Raw genomic sequence first — 25034 nt, forward strand, 5'->3', positions numbered from 1 at the left:
TCGTTTTGAATGTCAACGAGCACGGTAATACGGACGACGGTCGTGCGTGCGTGCGTGCGTGCATGCGTACGAGGCGGGAGTTCTTGAGAGGAGGACAGGAAAAAACATGAATACCAAACCTCTGCGTTCGAGACGAAGGAAGGCCGAAAATAGAAAAATTAAACCCGCTGCGAGGACAGACACGCCGCTTTACGAGCATGACTCAAGGCCTGTGTCCGGGGCGTGTTGTGCAGACCTTCGGAGACGCCGGAGTTCACGCTCCCGGGCAGGGCATCGTGCCTGCACTAACGACCACCGGCTCTCCGTTCGCGGCCACCAGCGTGAAAAGCGCTTGCGACGGTTTGCGTCAGCAAGAAGCTGGGGTGCACGAGATGGCGCCAATCTGGGGGAGGGGGGAAGCTATTAAAATGGTAACAGTCTTAAACCAACAAACAGCCACCGATATGTTCGATGCAAACGACAAGGCTTAAGCAAATCTACCTCTGGTGCGGTGGGGCATTTTATTTTTCTTTTTCATTTAATTTACTATGCATGAGAATGATGGGCGCCTGGCAAAAGGTTGCACAACGAAAACGGTAAGTAATTTTTCACTGCCGATTCTTGTTTCTAGAATAAAATTTATGGAACCATGCCATAGTTCTTTCGGTCGTATTTCACCATTTTCTGTCACTGTTTGTGATTTATTGCATTTGTTTGCTTTTAAGCCACATTTCTTTTCTGATTGCCTTTAAACATTGAAAAGAACTTGAAAAATGGCTGCGCAGAAAAATGCTAATTGGTAACCAAACGCCCGTGGCAAGGAACGAGTTTCCACAGCGGGTCTGTGTGTCATGCAGATTTTCTAACTAGATTAGATGTCCTCGTTTGCGTTAAAAAAAGCACCAACATGGATAAAACATAAGTTATTTGTGTCTTAAGAGGATAAAAATAATGTGTGCCGAAGAGTCAATATTTCTACATGAACTTTTATTGTTACGGCGAAGGCCAAGCCCGACTATTTACGAGCTCCTTACATTAACGGCTCAAAAACATATCGAACGCAAACCGTTCGGCGTGAAGATTAAAACTCATATAAAAGTGCCTTCTTTCGTGCAATCGACCCATTCATTTAATAGAGACACTCTCGTTAAACGAAACCGACGGCATCGATCGTTCTTTATGATCTTCATAACTCAGCATGAGCGTGTTCAAGGCGAAAGGTAATATGCCGGCCGAAGTTGAGTGCGGTTCGTGATATAACCTTACTCCTCGTCTGCAGAATACAATCATTAAAACGAAGCTTTTATTACAGGATTTTTCTGTTGCCCGACAAATTGGCTGTAAAAGTACGAAAACTCGATCTCGGCTGCACTTGGCGGTGTGAAAAGAGGAAACGGTGCCGAAAGGACATTCCCATCGTTAGGGAGTTGGATCGTTAAAATGGTATTCCACCGTCCGCAGTACTGCCGGGCGTGTGGAATGTACCTGGCGTGAAGAGATGTCAACAATTTAATTAGCATTCGCACGGAAAGAAAAACAAACACTCGCGTTAGAGTGTCGGTGAAAGAGATGTTCGTAAAAGCGAGACCCGTTCCATAGCGCCCCCGGGACAAGGGCAAAGCAGTGGATGGCAAAGAATAAGGCCGGGATTCGAAGGAATTTCCAACTGGCCAAGACATCACGTGAGCGGGGTTTTAAATCGTAATCAACAACATCGACTACGGCTGCAATTTACGACGGTCGTGCGGAAATTTATGTGCACCAGCCCGGCCGGCCAGCGAATGCGTTTGCTACTCCGGCGATGTGCAATGTCCACACTGCAACGCCTCTGCAACGCGCTGCGCCTCTGCAACGCTGCGGCGGAAGACGCCAACCCGCGGATCCGATCCAATAAACGCACCGGGAACGGGGGCGGTGTCCACGATTTTATTTATCTTCTCCGGGGAACATTTTCATCCCGCTCGAGCAAGAGTGTTAGTCACGCACGAGTGGACAGAGGCATGCAGGGCCGTTGACAAACACTAGAACGGCACGTAAAGTGCATTGCGCAGGGTTTTATGAGGGATTAAATGTTTTGTTAAACCCATTGTAATCGCTTCATCGAACGACCAAATGCGCACCAGTTCTGCAATTATGGTGAAAAGATGAGTTCTTCGACGTTAAGTTCTCAAATCTTTCATGTACTTTAAAATATCATTGGATAAGTTGTTGGGTTATTTATAAGCTCGAAAGAAGCATCCAATAGGTTATTTATGATCTTCCAATCGTGAAACTGATAAGAACTTTTATTTCCAGTTCCATAAAACAACTATTATTACACAAACTCTTCTAAAACTAAATTTTGTAGCCAAACAAATATTTCGTGTTTAAAATTCTTGGCAATTATTCTAACTTGTGATGTTTTTAAAAACTCGTCTCAATTGTAAACGACAGTAAGTTTACTTAAATGTTTATACAAAACTGAAATAGGAACAAAACCTTAAAGATGGAATTGTAAAATGAAGTATAAAGTTAAGAGTTTATAGTTAACAATCTTTTCATTAATATTAATGTACTTACATTGATTACAATGATTATGGAAATAGTTTAATCGGATAAAACACAATGTCTAATAATACTTAATTTAAACCAAAAAATAATCCGAAAAACAACACTTTTTGTTAAACAACTTGAAACAATTCAAATCTTTTTTAGTTTGCAGAAAAGACACATTAAAGTGGAACCCGTCTACGAACTTTACAGCCAAGGTAAACGGACAAGAAGGCAGCGCAGTTTTATAACAACTATAAAATTAATATGGCTCCAACGGCGACTCCAACAACGCGTGCAAACTGGACAACTTCATTCCCTGGGAACCTTCGGCGCTAAATTGGGGCCAAACGGGCGGCCGACGCTCTGTCCCTTATAAGGATCGCTGCGCGGAATTTACATACAATCCTCGAGCCGTCGATCGGTGCAGTGAAACAAATAGAAGTGCGTGAGGGAACATGAGCCCGAGTGGGTTACAGGCTAAAAGAAGCGGACGATAAAACACCCAGTTTCCACCAGCTCGTTGAACTCTAATGCCGCATTCTGCATTCGGTTACGTTTTCTTGCGCTTAGCTCCATTCTTCAGTAAAGCCCCTCGGCGTTTGTGTATTTGTACTTGTGCACGCAGATGTTGCTCGATTAATCTTTGCCTGCAAATGGGAGTGTTTTTCCTCCTGCGATTCCTCCGGTGACGCATACGCACAGAGTTACGCACTGGATGAGCATACATGCTCTTTTAACGGACGCTCGTAAAGGTAAGCAATCTTTTTTTAACAGTTCTTACCACCCGAGGACCTCAACGGTCACATCCCGTAGCGAAGCCAATGGTTGTTTCTTATGTCGTGCGCATTTCAAAGCGGTCCACGGTCAAGGTGTGCGTCGCCTGTGACATTGACTATCGGTCACCAACCCGATCCGGGATTCTAACGCGAACCAGTCAGATCTTCTGGGGACTCGCTGGCAGTCGGAGCTATTTATAATCCACAGCCACAGCCAACGCCATCGCCGCAGGCAAACCTGTAGCCTCAACTCCCATCCTAGGCGGGCTAGGAGATGGATAATAAAGGAAAATAATCGTACACCTAACGAACAAATCGTTAACCTTTTCATCAACGCCCACATGCGCCTACTCCGTCACTGTCTCGGAGGTGAGTTTCTCGAGAAGCATGACTCGCCGATCGGCTAGAAGGCCCCCTCGGGCGGTTGTTCACTTGATGACGAGAGCTCTCCAATTCTCAACTGTGCCTACGCACTCCCTCCCCAGAAGCGTCCAACGACTCCGACGCTCTGAGGGGCCAGATGAAGTTGAACTGCGAGCCCTCCGAAGATGTCTTGCGGTGGTTGCCCCTGGGGAGCTTTGATGGCTTTCCGGAGGATCCGTTTTGCGAGCATTTCGCGGTCTTATGTTGCAAATCGGTCGTCTGTCTAACGTCACCCGATGAGGGTCGAACAACTCTACACGATCGAATCGCTAAATGATGGAACTAAAGAAGCTGCGGGCATAGCTGAGTTGAACTCTAGCATGACCAGCATGTCGACTAAACACATTTAGGATACATCGTGCTTTGTGCGCAGGAAGTGTTCTGTTCAACCTGATTTTTTAGTCTCTGATCATTTTTATAATCAAGCTGTACAAAAAATCCGAATTCTATAAGCTTTACATTGTGGGACTGAATTTGTTAATAGTGTAGGTGTAATTAGTATATCTTAGTATAAAATGGTCGAACTATTTATTCAATTTCAGAAAAGTACGAACCGGTAACTACAAATTGTTACAGTGTCTTTTTTAATCAAACTGTTTGGTTTTAAAAAGAATAGTGTTTAATTTTAATATTAAAATGTAACAAAGCCTTATCTTCAAATTTCATTTTTTACAAGTTGTTTTGGGCAACAAATTAGATTTTTAAACACAAATTCCATCCGAAAGGTACGAATGCAACATCAAATCTAAATCATTTTGCCAACGAAATATGTTCCGCTCCATCGCCGCGTGGAATCAGCAGCAGCGATTTTACGGGCATTCATCTTCCATTATTTTCCAAAGGAATGATTAATGTCCGCCCGCATTAGTGGTGTACAATTATTTTCTCCGACGCGCACCCCCGTTCTGGGGCACGTTGAGACGAAGGGCGCAGGATGGGTATCTAGGAGGGAGGTGGATTAAAGGATTGAGAGCAGGCGGCGAGCGAGAAGGCGAGAAGGCAGCGACCGCGAAGAACCGAGCGTCTTAAGGAATGTGAAGGAGGGTTCTAAAGTTGACGTCTTGAGTGGATCAACGGGACGTCCCGGAGGCCCATCCCGGAGCAAACCCGGATGACGTTTGAGATCTTTTCGTCGTAATGCTCTCCGGAATGCTGGGCAGAATGGAAGCGACACGGGAGATAAAAATAAGGAGTGCGCAAAGGGTGTGCGTGTGTGTGTGTGTGATTGTGTAGCGCAAAGGCGACGAGCCGCGGGCAATGGTAAAAAAATCGTTTCCTCCGATCGAAGTGATATTTATAACTCTAATCTTTAAAAAGGGGAAAAATTCAACCGCTTTCGGGACTAAAATACCCGTTGCGTGCCATTCAGTTTTGGTTCAGTTTGATTGATTTGATAATGTTTGTCGGTTGTAAGGAGCTTTTAATGCCGAATAAAGAATCGAAGTGGAACGGGAATGGAGTGACCTGGACGAAGGCATTTCTTCGTGCTGTCACTTGTCGCACGGATTGATGTGCGTTCTGAATGAAAGCCATAACTCGTACCGTGGCGACAAGGGTTGTAATAAAAAGATTACGACAAATCAGGTTCTGGCCAATTCTGGATTACTTTCGATAAAAACCTTTACCTTTTTAGGGCAGAGCTTGTTAGCTTTTCTGTAAGACGATTTTCATAACTTCAACGCATGAAAAAGTATAAATTTAAATGCAATTCAAATGTAACAAAAGTAAAACTTTCGTGCAACGTGAATCAAATCTTATTTGTGACTGTATTCGACGGCAAAAGACGAAACAAATGACTTCAATGCCTTTTAGCGTACATCGTCCATGAAATGAGAATATGTTTTTAAGCGACGAACCCGGCAAATTAATTTATTAACGCTATTTGTTGGAACTTAGATTTAGAAAAATGTTTAAATGAAATGACAGTTTGTGCAATGAAATGTAATTTTGAGCTCTATATTACTACCAGAAAGGTAGTTTTAAAAATAGTTACTTCTTTGCCATTTTTCGAAAATTGATGCTGTATACATGCATCCAACAGAACTGCTTAATAATTACAAAAATATTTCTAAATTTAGCATCGATTAGCACCATATTCGATGGAATATTGTAAAATAATTTAAGATACTACTCGTTTTCTACACTTTTTAATTACATTTTCAAACAATCTCCCGTAAAGTATAAGATTTGAAATTTTAATTGGAACTTTATTTTATTTAAACGAGGTTCCTTCATCACAACCGCACCATCAAAGCGCACCTGACACACTTTTCCGGCGTACCTTCTTGGAAACTCGCCGACGAATACATAAGCTAGACAAAACCGCCCAAAACCAACGGATCGAATATCAACCGTTTGACACAATTATCGATCGAAAGAGATCTACCTCTTTTGGCATTTCCGGACCGATCACGATCCGCGGGCAGCCGGATATCGAAGATAAGCAAATGGACACTTCCGGGTGGAGCACGGATCGAGCGAGGAGAGCCTCCATGCGACGAATGGCGAAATGAAAACATATTCATAAGAAAAGCATCCGTAAAAAGTTCAACTTGCAAAAAAAAGGAAATCATCATTGAGGGGCTCAACTTTCGGATCCGCCAATTTCTCCGAACAACCCGGATCGGTTCCTGGACAGCCTGGTCCAGGCTAGCAGCTCATTCGACGTTCGTCGGTTGACATTCTGGGTCGGCTAGGGGGGAAGCGCGCCCCGAAATCATTTATCGGAAAAAGTAAAACATAATAAATAACACACATTAGCTGGCCGCATCCGGTTCGTTGGGGGATTTTTTAATGAGACGCAGAAAGGAGCATCGGGGAGGAACGGGCGATTGGGACCGGTTTTTTATCCACCGCCCAGGCCTACGTCTTCTCCAAAAACCGCTTCAAAATGGCGGAAAGTCAAAACCCAACACGCGTTGCACGTCGCAGCCGATAGCGAAACATGATAGCATTACTTTCTTCCTCCGCACCCATTCCACTTCACCACCCGACCCTTCCCTGTCGAAAGTGTCAAGAACTCAACTGCAGCGAGATTTGATTCTTTACTACGGTGTGTTTTTCTCGAATGTTTTTTCCCGCGAGTAATCATACCGAAATAATCTCCGATACCGGTTCGAAGATGGTTTCGCGTTTTTCTTTTACTTTTTGTTTAAAAGAGTTCGGCTCAACGAAACGGCGAAAAAAGTACGATCACGACAGCGTGGGATCGGGTTTGAGATTGAATCCGATTCGAATCCTCCGAAAGTCGCCTGGCAACAGGCAAGCGAATGGCAATCGAATGCTGCCCGAACAACGGCCGTACGACGTTTTGGAGATTGTAACTTTTGTTTTAATTTGTTGCTTTCCTTTTTTTCTTAACCTTTCCAGCAGAACTTTTGGTCACCCTGGAAAGGCGGTAAAAAAGAGACGCCAGCATCGAGAAATATACACGGTAACTTGATTCCATACCGGTTTCACGTTGGGTTCTCGTTACGTTAAGGCAGAATATAGGCATATACAAAACCACGTCAGGAAAACAAAAACTTGAAAAATTAAATCAAACTGCAAAACTCAGACAACTGTAGTGCTTTGATTAAAACACTGTCGCAAAGGGCCACTTTTGTGTATTTGTTTGCAATTCTTGCGCCTCGCGGGAACTTGTACCGTACCAAAAAGGGATTTGAGGCAATATCTGGCATTTTTCACCCAAAAAATTTAACGAATTCAACGCCTGCTAGTTGCGTTTTATAAGGGACGATCGTGCGCTGTTCATTCGAATTATTCTTTTTTTTTTACTTGCAAGCGACGAACCCCTTCGAACGGAGGCGATCCATACGATCGGACGGCGGTAGCTGCTTCCGTTTCGCAACCACGCAATATAATCGAACGCACCGTTCAGAGCTCGCATCGAACGGCAGTGGGATCCCGCATTGGGGTTCGAAAAAAGTCGAAACATGAAATTTCCATTTTGGTCCAATTTTAATTTCATATGCTTCTCCTCGCGCATTAAATTGATTTTGGGAAGCGGAAAACACAATCCCCTGCTGCCTGTGGGTTGCGTACGTGGTCCTTCTCTTGAGCACGACGCCGGAGAAACGCTCCAACAATTGCAATGCTGGCCGGTGGACTGCAAAACGGGAAGAAAATCGACCAGGACATGATCGCCGAATTTTATTGCAACGCTATAGTGAAATTGTCGAATTAAGAAAAAAAAAGATAAGCTGCTGGAGCCAAAAGAACCGGCTTGCAAGCTCCTAAAAAATGCACCCATACATGGACCAGTACACAGACACATCGTGGCAGGATTCCATAGTTCAAAAACAAAAAAGAATAAGAAAAAAAAGAAAAAGAAACCAGAAATGACCGGCCGGCCGGCCGGCTTATAAAATTATAATTTCCAAACCACCTCATCGAGAGAAAACGTGTTCGAGCAAGCCGTGCGCCGGGCACACACACCCACCTTCACCTCCTTCATCAACTCCGCTGTGGAAGCTGGCAGATCGTGGCCCTCCAATCCGACCATACACATTGCCTACCATGTACCTTCACGAAGTTGTGGGAAGGGTTAAGTGCCGGGAAGTCTGAAACAGGACAAATAAACCGCCAAACACACACACACAAACACACCGGAGTTTGTTTACTCGTTGACCGCACAAAGAGACCCAGGGCGTATTGGAGTTGGAGTCAGGAGACGTCCAGGAGTACGTAAACACGAAGAATAAGTCTACGGATGACTCCGAAGGGCGAAAGCGGCACAGGAGGGCGAATGTCGAGTGCGAGTGGTGACCAACAGTGGTGGATGCTGCATGGAAGCGTTATCGACACCCGGTCGTGTCCGAATGTTGCTGAAATGATACCATTCCTGTTCGGAGGGTTGATTTTGCGGGTATGATTTATGCATCGGAAATACGGATGAGAAACTAGGGGCTTTAATTTCGGTACCGGGAAGCAAGTGACGATATTTCGCTGCTTCGAACTCTAAATCTGTGGTTGTATTCCTGTATAGTATCGTTGATTGACCTGGAACTAAATCGATTCCTTGCAGTGCAATAATTATTCAATTTATTATCAAAGAGATTTTGTGCGAATGATTTAAGCATAATTATTAATTTGAAAATTTAAACGAAACCTAACCTAATCGATTATTTTTAACAACTATATGAATTCAAATCGCTAAAAGTTTTATTGAAAGCCTACTTTGAGCAACCTATGTCAAACAAAAGACTTCAACGCTTTTTTGGTCGGTGTGCTTCATATAATTTCTCAAGCGATGAACCCGCTCAAACCTAGCAACGAACTAAATCTTAATTAACTTTGGCCTATTTCGAGAGAATTGTTTCGATGGCCAATACGAAGGTAATGTGTTCACCCAAAAATGGAAACACCAAACATTTTTCAAACAATGTCCCGCCTCGTAGTCTATACCGAGTTCCACTCAGCGTCTCAACGAACTTTTCTTGGACGTACACTTCCAGAAACTGTTTGCTAAAACCAGCTCTTGTTCTGGCCTACGACCCACGCTACCCTCTCGACGTCACCCTTTAAACATCCTTCCCCCGGCCCGTTCCCTTATCTTACCCCCCGTGAGGCAGCACGAAAATAAAAAGAAAACGAGTGGGTTGAGCTTGATGTAGGCATATATAAGCACACAATCGAATAAAATTGTGGCCGAAGACGTGTTCTCCCTGCGCGCGAAGAACGCATCGTCAAGCCGGTCGCAGCACTTCTTCTCGAAGCTCCGGCTTCGCTGAAGCGTTCTTCCTCCGCACAGCCACACACACTTAGCGTCCGGCAAGCGGACGGTACATGCGCCGGTGCTCCACGGTCCACCCGCGCCCACCCCAAACGCTGGAGAAGAAAATTCTAAGTGGATGATGCTGGATGATTTGAATGCTTCGTGTTTGGCTCGGCCGGGGCCTACTTGAAGCGTTCTCTGCACGGCCAGCACAGCATCCGAGCGTGGGTTTCCGTGGTTCTGTTCCAATGTGTGTGTGTTCGGTGTGCGTGGCTTCGAGGGGGGCTGAAGTAGATCTCGATTGTCATAGCATCATCAACATCATCCCGAGGAGATCGAGACAGAAAGAGAGAGCGAGAGAGAGAGAGAGCGAAAGAAACGTTGAAAGACAGAACAAAGGAAGGGAGAGCTCCCGTCCCATGCTGCACCATCCACACCATTCCACACTCCCTTGCGAACCGGCAGGTAAGCTCGGCAAAGCGGGGTTGGCAGGGGCGATGGAAACGACGATGCTGTGCCTCGAAGGAAGAAGTAGATAAAAAAAAACACAAGATAATGATACAACACCATCCTTTTGTCCGGATGGTCCGACGCAAAGGAAGAGCTGGACAAAGAATGTCCAACAAGATCGCCCCGACCGCTCTTTCCACCTTCCTTCCAACCATCCGACATCCCTTTCCGCCCTACCACGGTTGCAGATCGTGCCCGATTTTCTTCTCTTTTTATATTCCCGGTGAAGCTGCTTCACTGGTTGTTGTGCGCTTTTTTTTTTCTTTTTATTAACTTTTTTGGTTTTTCATTTCATCTCCCGGTTGTCTTTCTTTGCATCATTTTCTTCTCCGCTGCGTGGTTGTGCAGCAAACGAGAAAATTGACCAAACGATGGAACCGAAAACCGTGTACTCTGCGAAGTAAAGGAACGAAAGGACGGTCCGGCGGACACCACGATCTTTTGAGGCGCGAGTGGGTGTGCGGAAAACCTGGGAGGATGCCAAGGGAGACGGCGATAGTGTTGGAACCGAAAAAGAACAAAGAAAAAACGGCACGGAAAAGAAAAACCAACCACCAAGCGATCGGGGAAAAGAAAATCCTGCCACAGCATCGTCATCGCGTTTGCTTCCCGCAGGCGATCTCTTCGGGGGATAGAGGAGCATGGATGGGGTCGTTGGGTGGTGGTAGGGACCACCCGACCATGGTAAGCCTTTGCCAGATTGCACCCTTTATTGTTTGGCTGGGTCGGTGTTTGTGTAAGTTGCCAGATTGCTTTGCCAAAGCTGGGGTGGGATGCTGCTTATGATGCTGCGTGTTTCTTCGTCGCTCTGTTATGTTTTATAACCGATTCTTCTTTTTCCATATTCTCCCTGGGTGCTGGCCGTAAGTGTTCAGCCACCATGCCTTCCCCTTACTAGCTTTTTACCCTTCCCCCAAACCACCACACCAACACACCAGCATCTTCTTGACTTATGTTACCGGGACGCTTAATATTCTCTCAAACTGGTCGTTTCAACTTTTTTCCCTCCCCCTCTTCCAGCTCGTTCCCGGTGCCCTCCCGGTGCTTTTGATAAAACCTGTTTTTATATTTTTACATTCAAAAGTCAGTCAATTTATTGTACAAAATCCCTACACTGGCGCGCCGTGTGTTGTGCTTTTTTTTCCCCCATTTTTCTCTCTTTCCCTCATCTTCACATAATTCGTGTCGATCGGTTCGATCTTTTGTACTGTTTTTTTTCTCTTCTCCCTCGATTGTCTTGTTTGCCGTGTTGAGGCAAAAAAAAAAACAAAATAACCCAACGGCTTGCCCGAAGATGCTGCGAGAGAAGGGACAAGTCGGGTCAGAAAATAACGAAACTCTCGATATCGGACAGGCGAATCTTGGTTAACTCTTTGGGCCAAAGTTAAACAGTAAAAAACGGATAAGGGAAACAAAGTTTTAATCGGAAATATATATACTTGTTGTGAATTGTATATTCAATTATCTTTTTGTCTCTGCTTCTGCTGTTATTGTAAATCCTAACCTTACTCTAAATTATGAAAACAAAACTAGGAAACTAAAAACTTTTTCGGAGTACGACTCCTTTCATTTTGAAGGAACTTATGAAGCTAAAATGTAACAAAATGTTTTCAGATATTCCTTCTAATGAGCTGCGTCGGCAGCAAACAACACGTAAGGATGCGGTGGCCAGCTTTTCTTTCATTCGGTGAAAAATGTTCACAAATAGTAATCCTTTTGCGCTGGCAAACCATCCCATCGACCCGAATGCCAACAGCCAACCGACGTGTATAATTTATATTAACACATTTTTCATCCTTGCCGCGTGTTTTCGCATCCACCTTAGCTACCTCTACCCGCCCATTCGACGGAAGAAATAAATACAAAGTTTCTCACCTTCTTCGGCCCCGGACCGATCGGAGATAAAAGGGGTGCCCGCAATGCCGGGCGACAGCGATTCGGCCCAGGGTGGGGCGTTTGCCCGCGAGTCCTAGCCTTGCGTTTCAATAAATTGGTTGCTCTGACAACTCAAGGTGCGCACGACAAGAGGCAACCACGAGCAAACCCTCCACGGTGCAGCAGGAGGCCACCGAAGGACCACAAGAAATCTGCCGACCAAGGGCTTGCACAAGCTGCACCGCTTTTTCGCGCTTCCACTTAGCCAATCTTCCGATCTTCCGATCGGTGAGGCCAGTTGACAACTAAAGAAAGCCAGAAAAAAGAGAGAAACAGCGGGGAAGCCGGGGGGGGGGGGGGGGGGGGAGGGAACTGCCCTTTTGCGCAACCTTCGAGGACGGGTTATGAAAGGGTTGTGCTTGGCAGGCGGCGATAAGATTTATCCCACTTTCCGACCGCATCCGACAATTGTGCGAAGCGATGAGTTATCGCTTTTATTTAATTCGCAAGAGCACAAAAAAACAGCAACAATCTCCTTTTACGGGAAGCGCATAGACAAACCAGTGCTGAGAACGAAAGCGAAAGCCCGGATTATCTCCCGAGGGCGACATGAAGGACACCGGGGGACAATGCGTCTTGTAAGTAATCCGCGATCCGTTCTTTGCGCCGCACACGTCAAGGTTAACCGGCATGACCCAAGGCAAGTGGTGGAGCTTTCAGCTCTGCACGGCTGCAGCTGGGTTAATGGTTGCAATAATTATTTATAGATATGCTTAATGAAATTAATGAAACAATTTTCCCCTTCCAGCCATCCGCAACCCGCGCTGAAGAGTGAAACCGCAATCGATTGTCGCTTCTCCGATGGGTTTTGATATTTTCTTAGGCTACCGATAATATTCTCCATCCATTCCACCTCTCATCGGTCGAAGGATATTGTCCTTCGGTGGAGGTAGTTTGGGGCATGGTGGACCGGGTATTGGTCACCCTTTTAACAGGGACATGAAAATGAGCATGGGAGTAAAAGAACACCATGTAAGAGATGGCGAGCCGCTAGGAGTGGGCTTAAGGCGGGTTCGTCGCTTGCAATAAAATCATTGATGTCGTTTGTTTCACGCAGCCAAGCGGAGAGTAAGTGTACCTAGCGATACCTTGCAGGCTCTACTCCGACCGTGTGTCCTGTTGTTGGACCTTTTTTCTGCTTGCTTGCCGACTGTCTTCCTTAGGTTTTCTGCTTTGCTATTTTCTCTTTAACGCAAAGACACGCTTTTACGCAACGAACGGGAAGTACGTTCGGTGGCACGATTGTTCGACTTTTGTGCAAATATCTTCTCTGCTTCAATTATCCTTCCACCGTTGTAGGAAAGGGGTGATGTACCAAATTCGAGTCTTTGGAAGGTTCCTTTAAGTTTTATTTTGTTTAATAAGGATTTGTCATGAAAAAGGGAAGCTTACCAAAGGAAGCGTACTTTTCTATTGAGGTTATCAAAGTTTATCTTACTGAAGATTGTGTTTGAAAAAATGTCCATTGTTGTTATCAGTTGATTTCATTAAAAATATTATTGAGAAACTTAATAAGAAGAAAATTTTAGTAAATGTAATGGACTATACTTTTTTTTCAAAGACAATATTTGTATACTAAAATTGTAAAATAACTACAAAAATATAACAAAACTCTGAAGGTTGCGGTTTTACAGAACGGTACATCACTGAATGGCAATCAAACAGATTTGCATCGTCTTTTTCTTCCCAAATCTCGTTCCAGATCCGGTTTGAAGGGGAATTGAATCATGAATCCAGACTGGCTGGGAAGTCCTGCAGTGGCCCTTTTTGTGCACCATCTCGCATATCATTGTGTTTACACATCGGGGAAAGGTGAATCGAAAAAAGCCACCAGACATGCTTGACGGAGGCGATTCTCGCAGACGATCCTCGTGGCGGTATGGGGTGGTGAGGTGTCATTTTTTCCTCATTTGTTTTGGGTTTTTTTATGTGCCTGGTCTTACAAACGTCTTGCAAGAGTTCGTTGTGGGTGAAATTTAGTACATTATTTTTTAGGAATAGTAATTTTTTTTTTTTTACTAATGGATGGTTGTACCAGAATTGCCAACCATAAATAAAAAATTTCTATTAACTCGACATTAACATGTACATTTAAAAAGCTATAGAATATTGTGTTTACTTTCAACTTGGAAATCGTTCATGTAATATTATAGGTGTTGTTTTTAACGAAAATGAGTCAATTGTAGAAAGTTAACCATTATACACCTTTTTCTCCAATTTACATAAATTCGTTTAACATGCAAAACATCCTCGACAATTGAGACAAAGTGTCATCTGTTAAACATTTTTGTCAACGTGTAAAATGATTTTTTTCCTTTACGTTTGCTGCATCAATAATACTCCATCCTTCTCTTGAAGATAATGGAAATAGGCAGCGTAGAACCATAACGAGGAAAAGTCAATCAGCATAAACCTTGGCATGACCGTCGCCAAGAGTGACCCGGGTAGAGTTTCCCTTCGGGGCAACCAATCTTCCTCGGAATGCAATCTGTTCTAGTGGCGCAGCATCCATTTCCATGCATAGCAATGATTTACAACCGATCGCCCTCGACGGAACGCGAACGACGCAGGGAATCGTAAATTTAAACTAAAGCATAAAACCAAAAAGCCAAGTATTTTCCGCCCCAACATGGTGGAAATATTTACCCCTAGCGAACGTTGCTTCGTGCGGCTTGGCATCTATTTTTATCTGTTGTTCTGCAGAAATACCTAGAACTTGGTGACATGGTAGTTCGTTTCGCGGGGTACGACTCGGGGTTGTTTTCCTTTTTTCTGTGGTAAAAAATGTTAACAAAACGTATAGAAAAGGTATGGAAACTCTATCCGCAAAGTTCAAGTGTCGTCATAAAATGAATGAAAAATAAGATAAAGTTCCCCCATTTGAAAGGTTCCTGTTCTATCCACCGTTCAAGTCTTTCGATTGCTTGGCGGTTTCGGTTGCTTGGCTTCTCGAAAGGGAACTCAAACGTGGTTAACCGATCTCCGTAAACCGCAGCGGAATGCTTTTCAGCATAAATTCACTGACGCAAAGTAGTTTCGTTTTGGAAACCGTAAAACCAAAATATCAGAAATACCAGCCCGACCGGTCGGGAATGTAAAAATGTACCACGCATTCCGTCGCTTTGCCCCGTCGCTTCCCAAAATCCCGGGGCAACCGACGACGGGTGTTGCAAAATTAAAAATTTACGACCGCAAAGAGGTTTTAATTACGGTCTTATCACCGGCACCGCGGTGAACCCTCACGATCGCCCGATTCCCAGCACATCCTTTCACCGTTCCTGCTTGATGCTTTTCGCTCGTTCATTCTCCATCGTTCGCCGTCTTCCATCGCCTGTCCCGGTTTGCACCAACCCTCCATTACACCTAATCACGGGCTGACCATTTCTCGATTCGAGCCGCCGTGGACTGTTGTTAATTATTTTACTACCCATCCTGGCGCCGATTTTCATCGCAACCCCTTCCATCGAACGTGTCCTTACGCCACGTACAACCACATTCCTTGCTGACACCACGGCAAGGGCCGAAGGATACATTTTGCTCATTTGTTTCTGCTGACAGGTTTCGGCTTTTTTTTCTTTTCACCATAAAAAAAGTTTATTACTTAACCGAGCCGTGTCTTACTTTCTCGCTGCCGCTCGTTTCGTTCGGTTGTAAATGGAGGCATAAAGCCTATGTGTCCATCGTTCGGCCAATTATGAACGACATGCATGTTCCCTTCAAGCAGTCTTTTCGTTTCCTTTGCGCTTCAGTTGAGAATGCCTTCCGAACGGAATATCCCATTTTCGGGCAGAACGCAACAGAGTGTACTCTGTAAATCCTTTCCCCACATGGCAACCGAAAGCAACTCTAATGAACCCCGCTTCGGCACCACAAACCGGATCAACACTGGACGGAAAATCGCCACCCGTTCTTGCGGCGCTCCTGTGGAAGATGTTTACAAGCAATTACTACAAAATCGCCAAAACGAGCCGGACGGTTTATAGGGTGCGTCCTGCAGGACCGAACGCATTTTGTTCGTTGATCGTTGCTTTCGAGCAGAAAAACAGGACTATAAACAAGACAATACGACCATGGGGCGGTGTATTTGCTGCTAAACGTCTCTGCACTCGAAGAGGTCCGTTTTCCTTAAGGGCACCAACATTGGGTGATAAAACATAGGAGGAGAAAAATTTCGTTGTTTAAAAAGGCAATAATTTAAAGCTCTATAAAATTGTCTGTACCGAAGACAAACGTTTACATTGTTCATACTTGCAGGCAAAGCTTTAAACGAATTTTTCCTCCTTAACATTCATCATCCAATTGTAACATTTTAAGACGCAAGAAGCATCCACTTTGCTTTACTTGTGTATTGTATACTGATGTTGATGATTTCTCCACAGCTAAGATGATTATTTTTTAAATTTTTGCACTACATGTGAATGACGTTCGCTTTGAGTTATCTGGTTAACCTTCTAAAAAATTATAATATACTTTTACGTATAGCAGCAAGAATGCTTACGATCGTCAACAGTAAAACGGACGTTGAATAACAAATTATCAAATTCAGGTTTTGAACTCGTTGTTTTCAAAACTGTGCATACATATAAACGATACAGAATGTGGCTAGAAAATAAAGAAGTATGTAAAATTGAGCATAAAAGGGTTATATATAGCAGTATTACCATTGTATTCTAACCATGTACAATGATATTCGTAAATCACTAAGTTTATCTTGTTCTATTTTTTTTTTTCTTGCTTTAACGACCTCCTGTTCATGCCTACCCATTAAGGGCTTACGAGACTTGTTTCCCTGTTGTACGTGGATATTCAGTCCTCTCGTATAGGGGAGGGTCCGGTCTCGGTTGGGATTCGAACCCACGCCGTCGAGGTGGTGAGCCCCGGCGCTCAGGGCCGATTTTCTAACCGGTGCTACCGCTCGGCTGTCGCGGACCATCTTGTTCTGTTACATCAATCCATATATGATCAAATGAACGGGCTAAAATTGGAAGAACACTTCTGAAGGCATTAATAAAATGTCAAATCTTTTTCCCATTTTAATCTTAACCTATTTTCAATGTTGAAGGTTTTGAATATAATGTATTATTTTTTGCTAATGCCGGCCATTGTATAATTTTTTGACTGAAATAAGCCGGTTTAGTTGAGCATGTTCAGTACATTGCACATACAAACATATTTGTATTGAACAAGAAAACATTTAAATAACTTTAAACTAAAAATTGTGCATTATGGATTCATTAAATAATTCTTTACTGTAAAACATTATTAGCGAATTCTTCACTGTCATTTAAAAAATTATTATAATAATTTAATCAAATTCAATTGAGAGCAGCTTCTACTTTAGAGGTCTCCGATCGACCAATTGCTTTTCCAACCCACATGGCTATCGATTTAGCTGTCAATCAAAATGGCTGAAATTAATCTTCTATGCAGCCCTTAAAACTAAAAACCTTCTAACGCAACAGCTTTTAAGAGGCAAATGAGTTCGCAGCACTCATCAATGTCAACGATAAGCGCATAATGTGACCATTAAGAGCGCCCCATCGTTCCCCGCTACATCCCGCTCCCAAACATGGACACCACGATGGTTATTTGCAAGACGATCTTCATTATCGTCCTTTCTCTTAGCTCAGTCAACGAAGCGCCATCGCACTAGCGGAGGGAAGGAAGTGGATTCGCTCGTAAATCAGCACAGCTCGGGCGTTGGTTTGCGCGAAAAAAAGATCGGGTGGAAAATTAAGCCACCCACCGCGGAACGCTGGGCCACATCGGGCCACATGTCACACATGTATGTCGGGTTGTGCGAAGGAAGAGCGAAGGGAAAGCCGCACCTTCCATCCTCGGCCTGAGCTCGGGACGAATTGATACTAATTTCCAAAGCCCACGCCTCGCGTTTCGAACGGAACGCCATAAATAGTTCGCCATTACTGCTTAATTAAACATTTCTCAAGCACCACGCCGGCCGAAACACGGCGCGAAACGTGGCCGATGACCCCCTGGCCCACCGCGCAGGGTTTCCCTCGATCGTGGCAACATCGGGGCTGTCCCTTCAAGCGATCCAGCAGAAGGCATGGGTGACCTCCGAAGCTTCCCCTACCCTCCTTCTCATCTGCCTCACGAGGTGCATTCCCACTCCGAGTTTTGTGGCGCCTCGGCAAAGACCACCATTTTGGCCTCCGGGCCGGTCAATGGAGGTCACCGGGGTGGAGCGGAGTGGACAAAGAAAACCCGAAGCAGAATAAAACTGGACTATGACTAATGCCCTCCGGGTTGTTTCTCGTCACCCCGCTCCCCCTCCCCTACCTCTCCACACGGCGGAATTGGGTACGGCATACGTTGCCTCGAGCTTGGAACTCAGCTTTCGGGCAAGATCGGCCACTCGCCAGCCCCAAGATGACAAGTGGAGTCGAATGTCGCTACGAAATCGAACGGGAGCTTTCTTTTGGCAACGTCTTTTGGGTACGTGTGTACGTGTGTGAGCTTGCCGACATAAATCATATCGTTTTGGCCACGGGGGGAATTGGATTTTGGACTCGCCTCCAACCTCCGCCCTCGCGCCCTCTCCCACTTCCAAAGCCACCCCCCGTCGGATGATCGATCGATCGGACACGGAAACGGTCGATCGGTGCGCGCCACGTCCCGCTGCGTTCGGGATTAAAATAGTCCTCCAGTTCGACCGCCCGATTTGGGACGTCCCCAACCCACCGCTGGTTTTGGTTGACCGGCTCGGCCGATGGATCGGTACGGCGTACGAAATTTGCAACGGTTTGAGCAACCAAAACGATTGGAGACTCGGAGCCCTTTTGCGAATTTCCCGCATACTGTTTTCCGCGTCCTCCCAGCGGCCCCACACACGTACACACCTCCCACTTGAACTTGCTCGAACGACACGCACCCGGTAATTGATTGGAAAGTCCGCCGTACGAAGGTAAGGTCCCGAAATCTTAAGACATTGCGAAGCTGCGGGAAGAAAATCCGAACAGAAACGAACCGAAACACACGGAGGCGAGCTGGTGAAAAGTCGTGCCAGCGATAAAAGCGGTGACCTCATGGGAGTGGTGAGGCGGTTGATTGAGTTTCTGTGTTTTTTTTTTTGCTTTTCATCATTCCTTTCTTTCACATGTCGTACCGTGTAAGTCACGCTGCCCGGGAGCCGTTGCGAATCATTGTTTTTTTTTTTCGTTGGCCTTTTCTGCAAGTAGAGTGGAATGAGGCTTATGACGTGCGGATTGCGAGAAAACTGTAAAATAAAGATTAAAAAATTAAAGATGGAAGGGCCAGCGTTCGTCGAACAAAGAGCAAAGTTCATCTCGGCCTTCAACTAGCTGGGAATATGTTACATGACGTATATCTTAAAAAATTTACTGTAAAAGCCTTGCACAATTACGCTGTAAAATATAACAAAAAAATATCATCGGAAGAAAACTTAACACAGCTTAAATAATTATACAGCATTAAAAACATGTTTCCAAAACGTTAAAATTCCACAATAACCAGTCCCTTTTCCGGCACGACTTTGGGGTAGAATCCTTCGAAAAGGTCAGCATAGAGAAGGGGAACCTAGCTACCATAAAACTTTTTCACTAATTTCTGCCATATCCGGCAACCATAAACTTCTCAAACCATCCCATTCCCATCCGATCCGGGTGTAGCAAAGTATCAGTTTGTTTTTATAGGTTTCACGTTAATTTTTGATCGCAACATCTTGAAGTCGATCGCGTATTATTATCGCCGTATCCTCCTATCCGCGCCGGATCGGTTCGGTAGCCCGGTGGTTCAAGAATCTACTGCTATTTTTAATCCTTTCGATGGCACGATCGCGACACTGGCACCATCGACGGTGGGCGAATGGAGAGATTGCTCGAACGATATGGCGGACCGATGGGAAACTGGCTCCGGTGTTACTCTCATCTCCGCTAGATTGCGTCTTTTTAGTTCACATCGGAATCGTTTTAGTTTTATTTTATTATTGTCTCATCCTACTCCGCCTTCATTCATGTTCTTGCTAAAGCCCATATGCTAATAGCATCCTTATTCGCCTCGTTGATCGTTATACGAAGAATAGTTCTTGCGCGCTATCTTATCTGTTTCCTTGAATCCCAATGAACTCGGTTGGACGTAGCCTAATGAATCGTATTTATTTGCTGTGCGCATCTCATTTCGAGCCGAATCGAGAAAACCTAATGAGGATAATTTGGTTTGGTAACCATCGATGCAACCTTTACTCATTCCATTTTTTCCCTAACTCCCTGAAAGTAAATCAATAAAATCGATACATTATAGATATGAAAGGGCACATGTTTTGATTCTGCCCCCGATACATCATGCAATGTAAATGCCTTTATAGCTAAATCCCATTCCCACAGTAAATCATACCCTGACGTTGAACTCATTTTGTCAACTTAATTGGGGATAATTTATGTTCGAAACAAAGTGAAGTGTCATCAGATTGTTATATTTATGAGCATGAATGACTAATTCCACTGTTTGTCGTTCGTTTTTCCTTCGTGTATATTAATTTATGCACCCTTTTCTGGAAAATTGTGGAACGAAAAGAATATGATTTCAAGCTTCGACCAACGATCAGCCGCAAGCATGGTATGGAATACTTGTACGCAAAAAGTAGTACGCAATCGAACAAACTTGTATGCTTGTTGTGTACAACTGTTTTTTTGATTTTCACACTACGTACAATAATAATAGGATAAACTAAAGTTTCTACTTTAGCAATAGGAAACCACATACTCGCACATCCCTTCATTTGAAAACCAAGAACAAGGTATGTGAATAAGTTCACAGAAATTGTACTTAAGAAAATTTTGATCATTTTTGGGGCAAACAAAGTGATGGGCATGCGATTCCTAACAAAACATAATTTAAAATAACTTTTAATGAGTTTAATTTAGGGCAAAATATTCATAATAATCAAGCGCTGCTCTTTATAGAACTATCATATCCACGACATCACTTAGGATTGCGAGAATTGATCCATTCATATGAATTTTAATTTGGGCTCCAACTGCTTGAAATTGAACTAACACAGCCAAAAGGGAAAATTATCTTAACATTGTAGAAACAAAACCTCTGTAAATAATTAATAAATTCAATTTTTTACAAACCGCATTTATTTGGATGCTTTCCTTTCGATTTCAGACAGACCAAAAACTGACGGAATGCGCACGGCTTTCGAGCAGTGTATCGAATTGCTCGTCCCCTAACAAAACCTCGCATTGAAGGTCGATGCTTAAGATGCTGTAATTTTTTTTGCTTCAAACACTAATCGTACATACAGCTACAACAATAATATTGGGCCGTTAAGTATGCTCTTATTCATACGGAAAGTATTTGTTTTAAGTAAATCAAACGGTACGAAATTTCTAAACAAATTAGCTACACCCTTTCATTTTTGCTATACTAGTTTCCACAAGATCTTCGGCATGGACTGGCGGAACGGTCTATTTGTTTTGCTTTGTTTATTGTGTTTCTTTTCTGACTATGGTTCCATAATATTTATGTTAACTTTAGCAATACTTCATGTTGGAAGCGATAAAGAAATGCACACAGGTGGAAAATATATATTACCTTCTTTTACGTCTCAGTACTTTTGAAACCAACATTAAAATTGGTTGTATATAACAACAACAACAAAAAAGGACGCGCTAACTAAAGTGCTTTGACTCCCTGAACTGTTCACGTCGTGTCGTGTCCGGATAAAGGATGCGATGAACTGATAGTTCCTATCGACTTGCTGCTTTCGTTTGCTCACGGTTTTGTTACATATTTTGCGTTTCTCCTCCATGCTTGAAAGAACTTCATACTAAGCATGAAACGAAGAAGAAAATGATAAGTAATGCCAAACATTAAAAACACGACTGTTTCGAGTGGAAGATTGATGATGCGATAAAGAGTGTTTTGTGTGCCTTTTTGGCTGATTGAGGGTTGATCTTTACTATCAGCTCAAAATGCTGCACCCTTGCCGCAGCGATCGACGAGCAGCCGAATCGTCGGTTTTGGGCTATCTAGTAAAACTTCTTCGCCTGAGCCTCTCGACTATCTCTGCAATAAGACGAAATACGACATGAACATTTTATACAGGTTGGAAATAAAACACGTGTGGCGTTCTTCGATACTTACTTGTACATACTGTAACCTAGCATCACCAAAAGCTGCACCGCAATAACCACCAGGAATGCCGTTAAACTGAGGCAGCTCTGTGTAGGGCATCCTGTCATGCCTTGCGCCTGTGGTTGCGAATGTAGCCTGCAAATAGAGTATACGTTAATTAATCTTGTTTCGCAAACGAAAGCAGTGCAATTTCTTACTTTTGTGCCACTCCTGCCACGCCTTGCCGGACCTGGTTCATACCGTCACGCATTTCGTTCATCAACGCTTGCACATCGTAGCCACCGGCCTGCACTTGAGCCGTGGGAGCCCGCGCCTGATTGGTGAGAATAGAGTCCGTCCGCGCGTGCACCTCACCGATAATGGAACGGATTTCCCGTACCGTCTGAACCATTACGTTCTGATTTTGTAGCAACGCATCGACCTCGTGTCTCATGATGGAGCTACCGGAAACAGCACCTCCGCCAACCTGCGGAGGAGGCACACCGGCGCCACCCTGAGCCGATACGGACAGCAAACCAAGCGTTCGTTCCTGACGACCGATCACCTCGTCCAGCTTGCTGCCCAACACTCGCAGTTGCTCGAAGGTGTTGGTTTGGGCTTCCCAAATCTGGCGCAGTTCGCGCTCGTTAAAGTCCTCGAACAGACTGTCCAGATCGTCCTTCTGCTCGTCCGGATGCTCCTTACGGTACTCTTCCTTCTGAAGCTCCAACTTCTTCTGGTAGTCCTGGTACTCTTGCGTTAGCTTGGCCGAGTCCTCACCCGGTGCCGGCTCTTCCTTGAACTGACCGGGGATATGCAGCGAGGTGGTCAGGAAGTGGAATACGTCGTGATCGTCTGCCAGTCCACCGGTGGCTGCTGATAGTCCGAAGTAGCCCGTCTTCGGTAGGATCACATTCTCTGCCCGGAAGCACATTTCGTAGTTCTGGTCGTTGTTTGTCATACCGTTGTGGAACAGTACGGTAAGAATGTTGTTGTAGTACTCAATCTTTGCCCTCGTCGGGAATGGTTTGTTACGGAAATCACGCAAACAACCAGATAGAAGCTGTGTCGCACCATCGCTGGAAAAGAAAGTTGAAGCATGATTCTTACTTCTTAAAAGTGAATATTCGACACATGCGAAGATTTTAAAAGATTCTTTAAGGAAAAAAAAAGCGCGACGTACACGTAACAGACAGTTTCTTACCATCTAATTGGCATTGAAGTTGTGGTGTAAGAAAAGCAAGGAACCCACACCGACACTACCGAAGTAGGCCACAAATCTTTCGCTACTGGTAAACAATCCCAGCGTGTTTACATTTCATCAGCGATAAAAAAATTGCTGACGAGAGCGGGTTTTGGAAAGGTGCACACACGCGCCTCTAAGGCCAAACGTGACCATTTTCCACGCAAATGCCGGTCGAAGCATCATCACTGGTTAGACTTACTTTTGATGGTCGAATTGTCGCGTTCCGTCGTTCAAAACGGCCGAAATGTACGGGTTGTTGTGCTTGTTGTCGTTGTCGAATGAGTCGAAGAAAATTCCCAAACCCTGCCAGCGGTCCGAGGAACCGAACACGTCCCCGACGTAGCTTCCTTTGTCGACAGTGTACCAGAAGGCCTACGATGTGTCGGTAAGAAAGAAGATACGTTAGAGTAATTTGCGGTTGTGTAGAAAATTTACACCATATGCTATATTGGCTTACCAAACCGTCGGCACCAACGCGGCCACGGCCAGATACTCGGAATACTATTTCCACCTCCCACCAGTCAAAGTTAGTCTTTTGCTTCGTCCAAATAGCTCCCTTCTGGCTTCGCAGGGACGGTGCAATGCGCACATTTTCCGAGCTGGCGATGGCATCTGAAAATAGTACAATAATATTTTATTATTACAAAATTCCCCGTATCCTCAGCAGGTAGTTAAACGGCTTTGCACTTGTAAACGGTAGACAAGTATCACTTGCTTCCTAATTGTTGTCCACGAAGGACACTTTCACTGTTTCAGGTTTCATGCAGAAACCGGTCACCATTGCAGCAATTCCAAAAGGGAATGGGACAAACGATTTTCCTAAGCTTTGGCTGATGCATTTCTAATCTATTCAGTTATAATGTCCAGCAGATTGGGCTCTCTGGACCCTGTAAATTCGACCACCGTTGGACAACCTGTCACCGTGTTGTCGGTCCACGAAAAATGGTCTGACGTGTAACTGTTTGCTTCGGCAGTTAGTGCTATCTCGCTCCCGCGAACATGAAAATCTGCCACTGCCGTCGGAAATCAACTCCGACGGTCCCCGCGACGAATACTTACGGCCACCATACTCCCAGAACGGAACCGTGCCATCCTTCTGTGCCAGATACGGTGGTTTGAAGGAGTATTTGTACTCGAATCGCCGGTGCACGAGGCCTGCATTGCCGCTTACGCCGTCCAGATTGGCGCTGAGAGTAGCGATTAGCACCACCAACAGCAGGACGACGGACTCGCCGTTGCCACACGTCAACCCGTGGAGAGCCATTTTCGTAAACTGTCTAATATTGCGGAGGAAGTCGGAGGAGCCGGACCTGTCGTATCGTATACGTTGCCAAAACTCCAGCTCACGGTTACTGGAACGAAGCAATGCCTGCTTTCAGCAACCTTGGTGCAACTATGACAGCTGAAGTTGACAGCAGTATTGTCTGAAAGACTAGAGTTGTGTAATTCAGATTCAGATTCATGAACATCGGAGCGGACCGTTGGTGTGTACGGTTTCCTGAAATAGTTAGTGAAAAGAAAGGTTATCTCGGCCGCACGGTGGAGCCGCTGAGCTGTACCTCAAGTCAGATAAATCCTAGCCAACGCACATCTCGTGCTGTTTGAGTATCCGAGCGGATCACCAGATTCGTGCGATCTGACAAACGGAAGGAAACATTCCTTTCGTAACGACGGGTGAACAACCACACTTTAACTGTGCACTAGCGTGGTTGGTTAGCAGTGCTCCTGGCCGCATGGTGGCAGTCAAAATGTGACGCCCAAAGAAAATCTGAATAATCACAGAAAATCAGGACATATGGCCTTGTTAGCCGTTCCT

General features: G+C 44.7%; 1 protein-coding gene across 1 annotated transcript; it reads right to left on the bottom strand.

Moving 5' to 3' along the window:
* Nucleotides 1-21051: 21051 nt before the first annotated feature.
* LOC131262630 (protein ERGIC-53) lies at nucleotides 21052-24518 on the bottom strand. Its single transcript, XM_058264679.1, has 6 exons — nucleotides 24278-24518; nucleotides 23676-23830; nucleotides 23418-23590; nucleotides 22191-23051; nucleotides 22003-22128; nucleotides 21052-21924 (listed from the first exon to the last, which is right to left on the bottom strand). Exons 1-6 carry the CDS (start codon nucleotides 24480-24482, stop codon nucleotides 21888-21890), a joined length of 1557 nt encoding a protein of 518 aa, XP_058120662.1. The 5' UTR covers nucleotides 24483-24518; the 3' UTR covers nucleotides 21052-21887.
* Nucleotides 24519-25034: the final 516 nt, after the last annotated feature.

This window comes from Anopheles coustani, chromosome 2, assembly GCF_943734705.1.
Source record: "Anopheles coustani chromosome 2, idAnoCousDA_361_x.2, whole genome shotgun sequence".
Classification (NCBI taxonomy): domain Eukaryota; kingdom Metazoa; phylum Arthropoda; class Insecta; order Diptera; family Culicidae; genus Anopheles; species Anopheles coustani.

Excerpts from the sequence above, each read along its gene's own strand:
- LOC131262630 (XM_058264679.1), bottom strand. The coding sequence starts at position 24,482 with ATGGCTCTCCACGGGTTGACGTGTGGCAACGGCGAGTCCGTCGTCCTG. Across the intron at positions 23,591-23,675 it reads GCGTTGGTGCCGACGGTTTG|GCCTTCTGGTACACTGTCGA; the intron begins GTAAGCCAATAT and ends GACACATCGTAG. Across the intron at positions 21,925-22,002 it reads CTAGGTTACAGTATGTACAA|AGATAGTCGAGAGGCTCAGG; the intron begins GTAAGTATCGAA and ends GTCTTATTGCAG.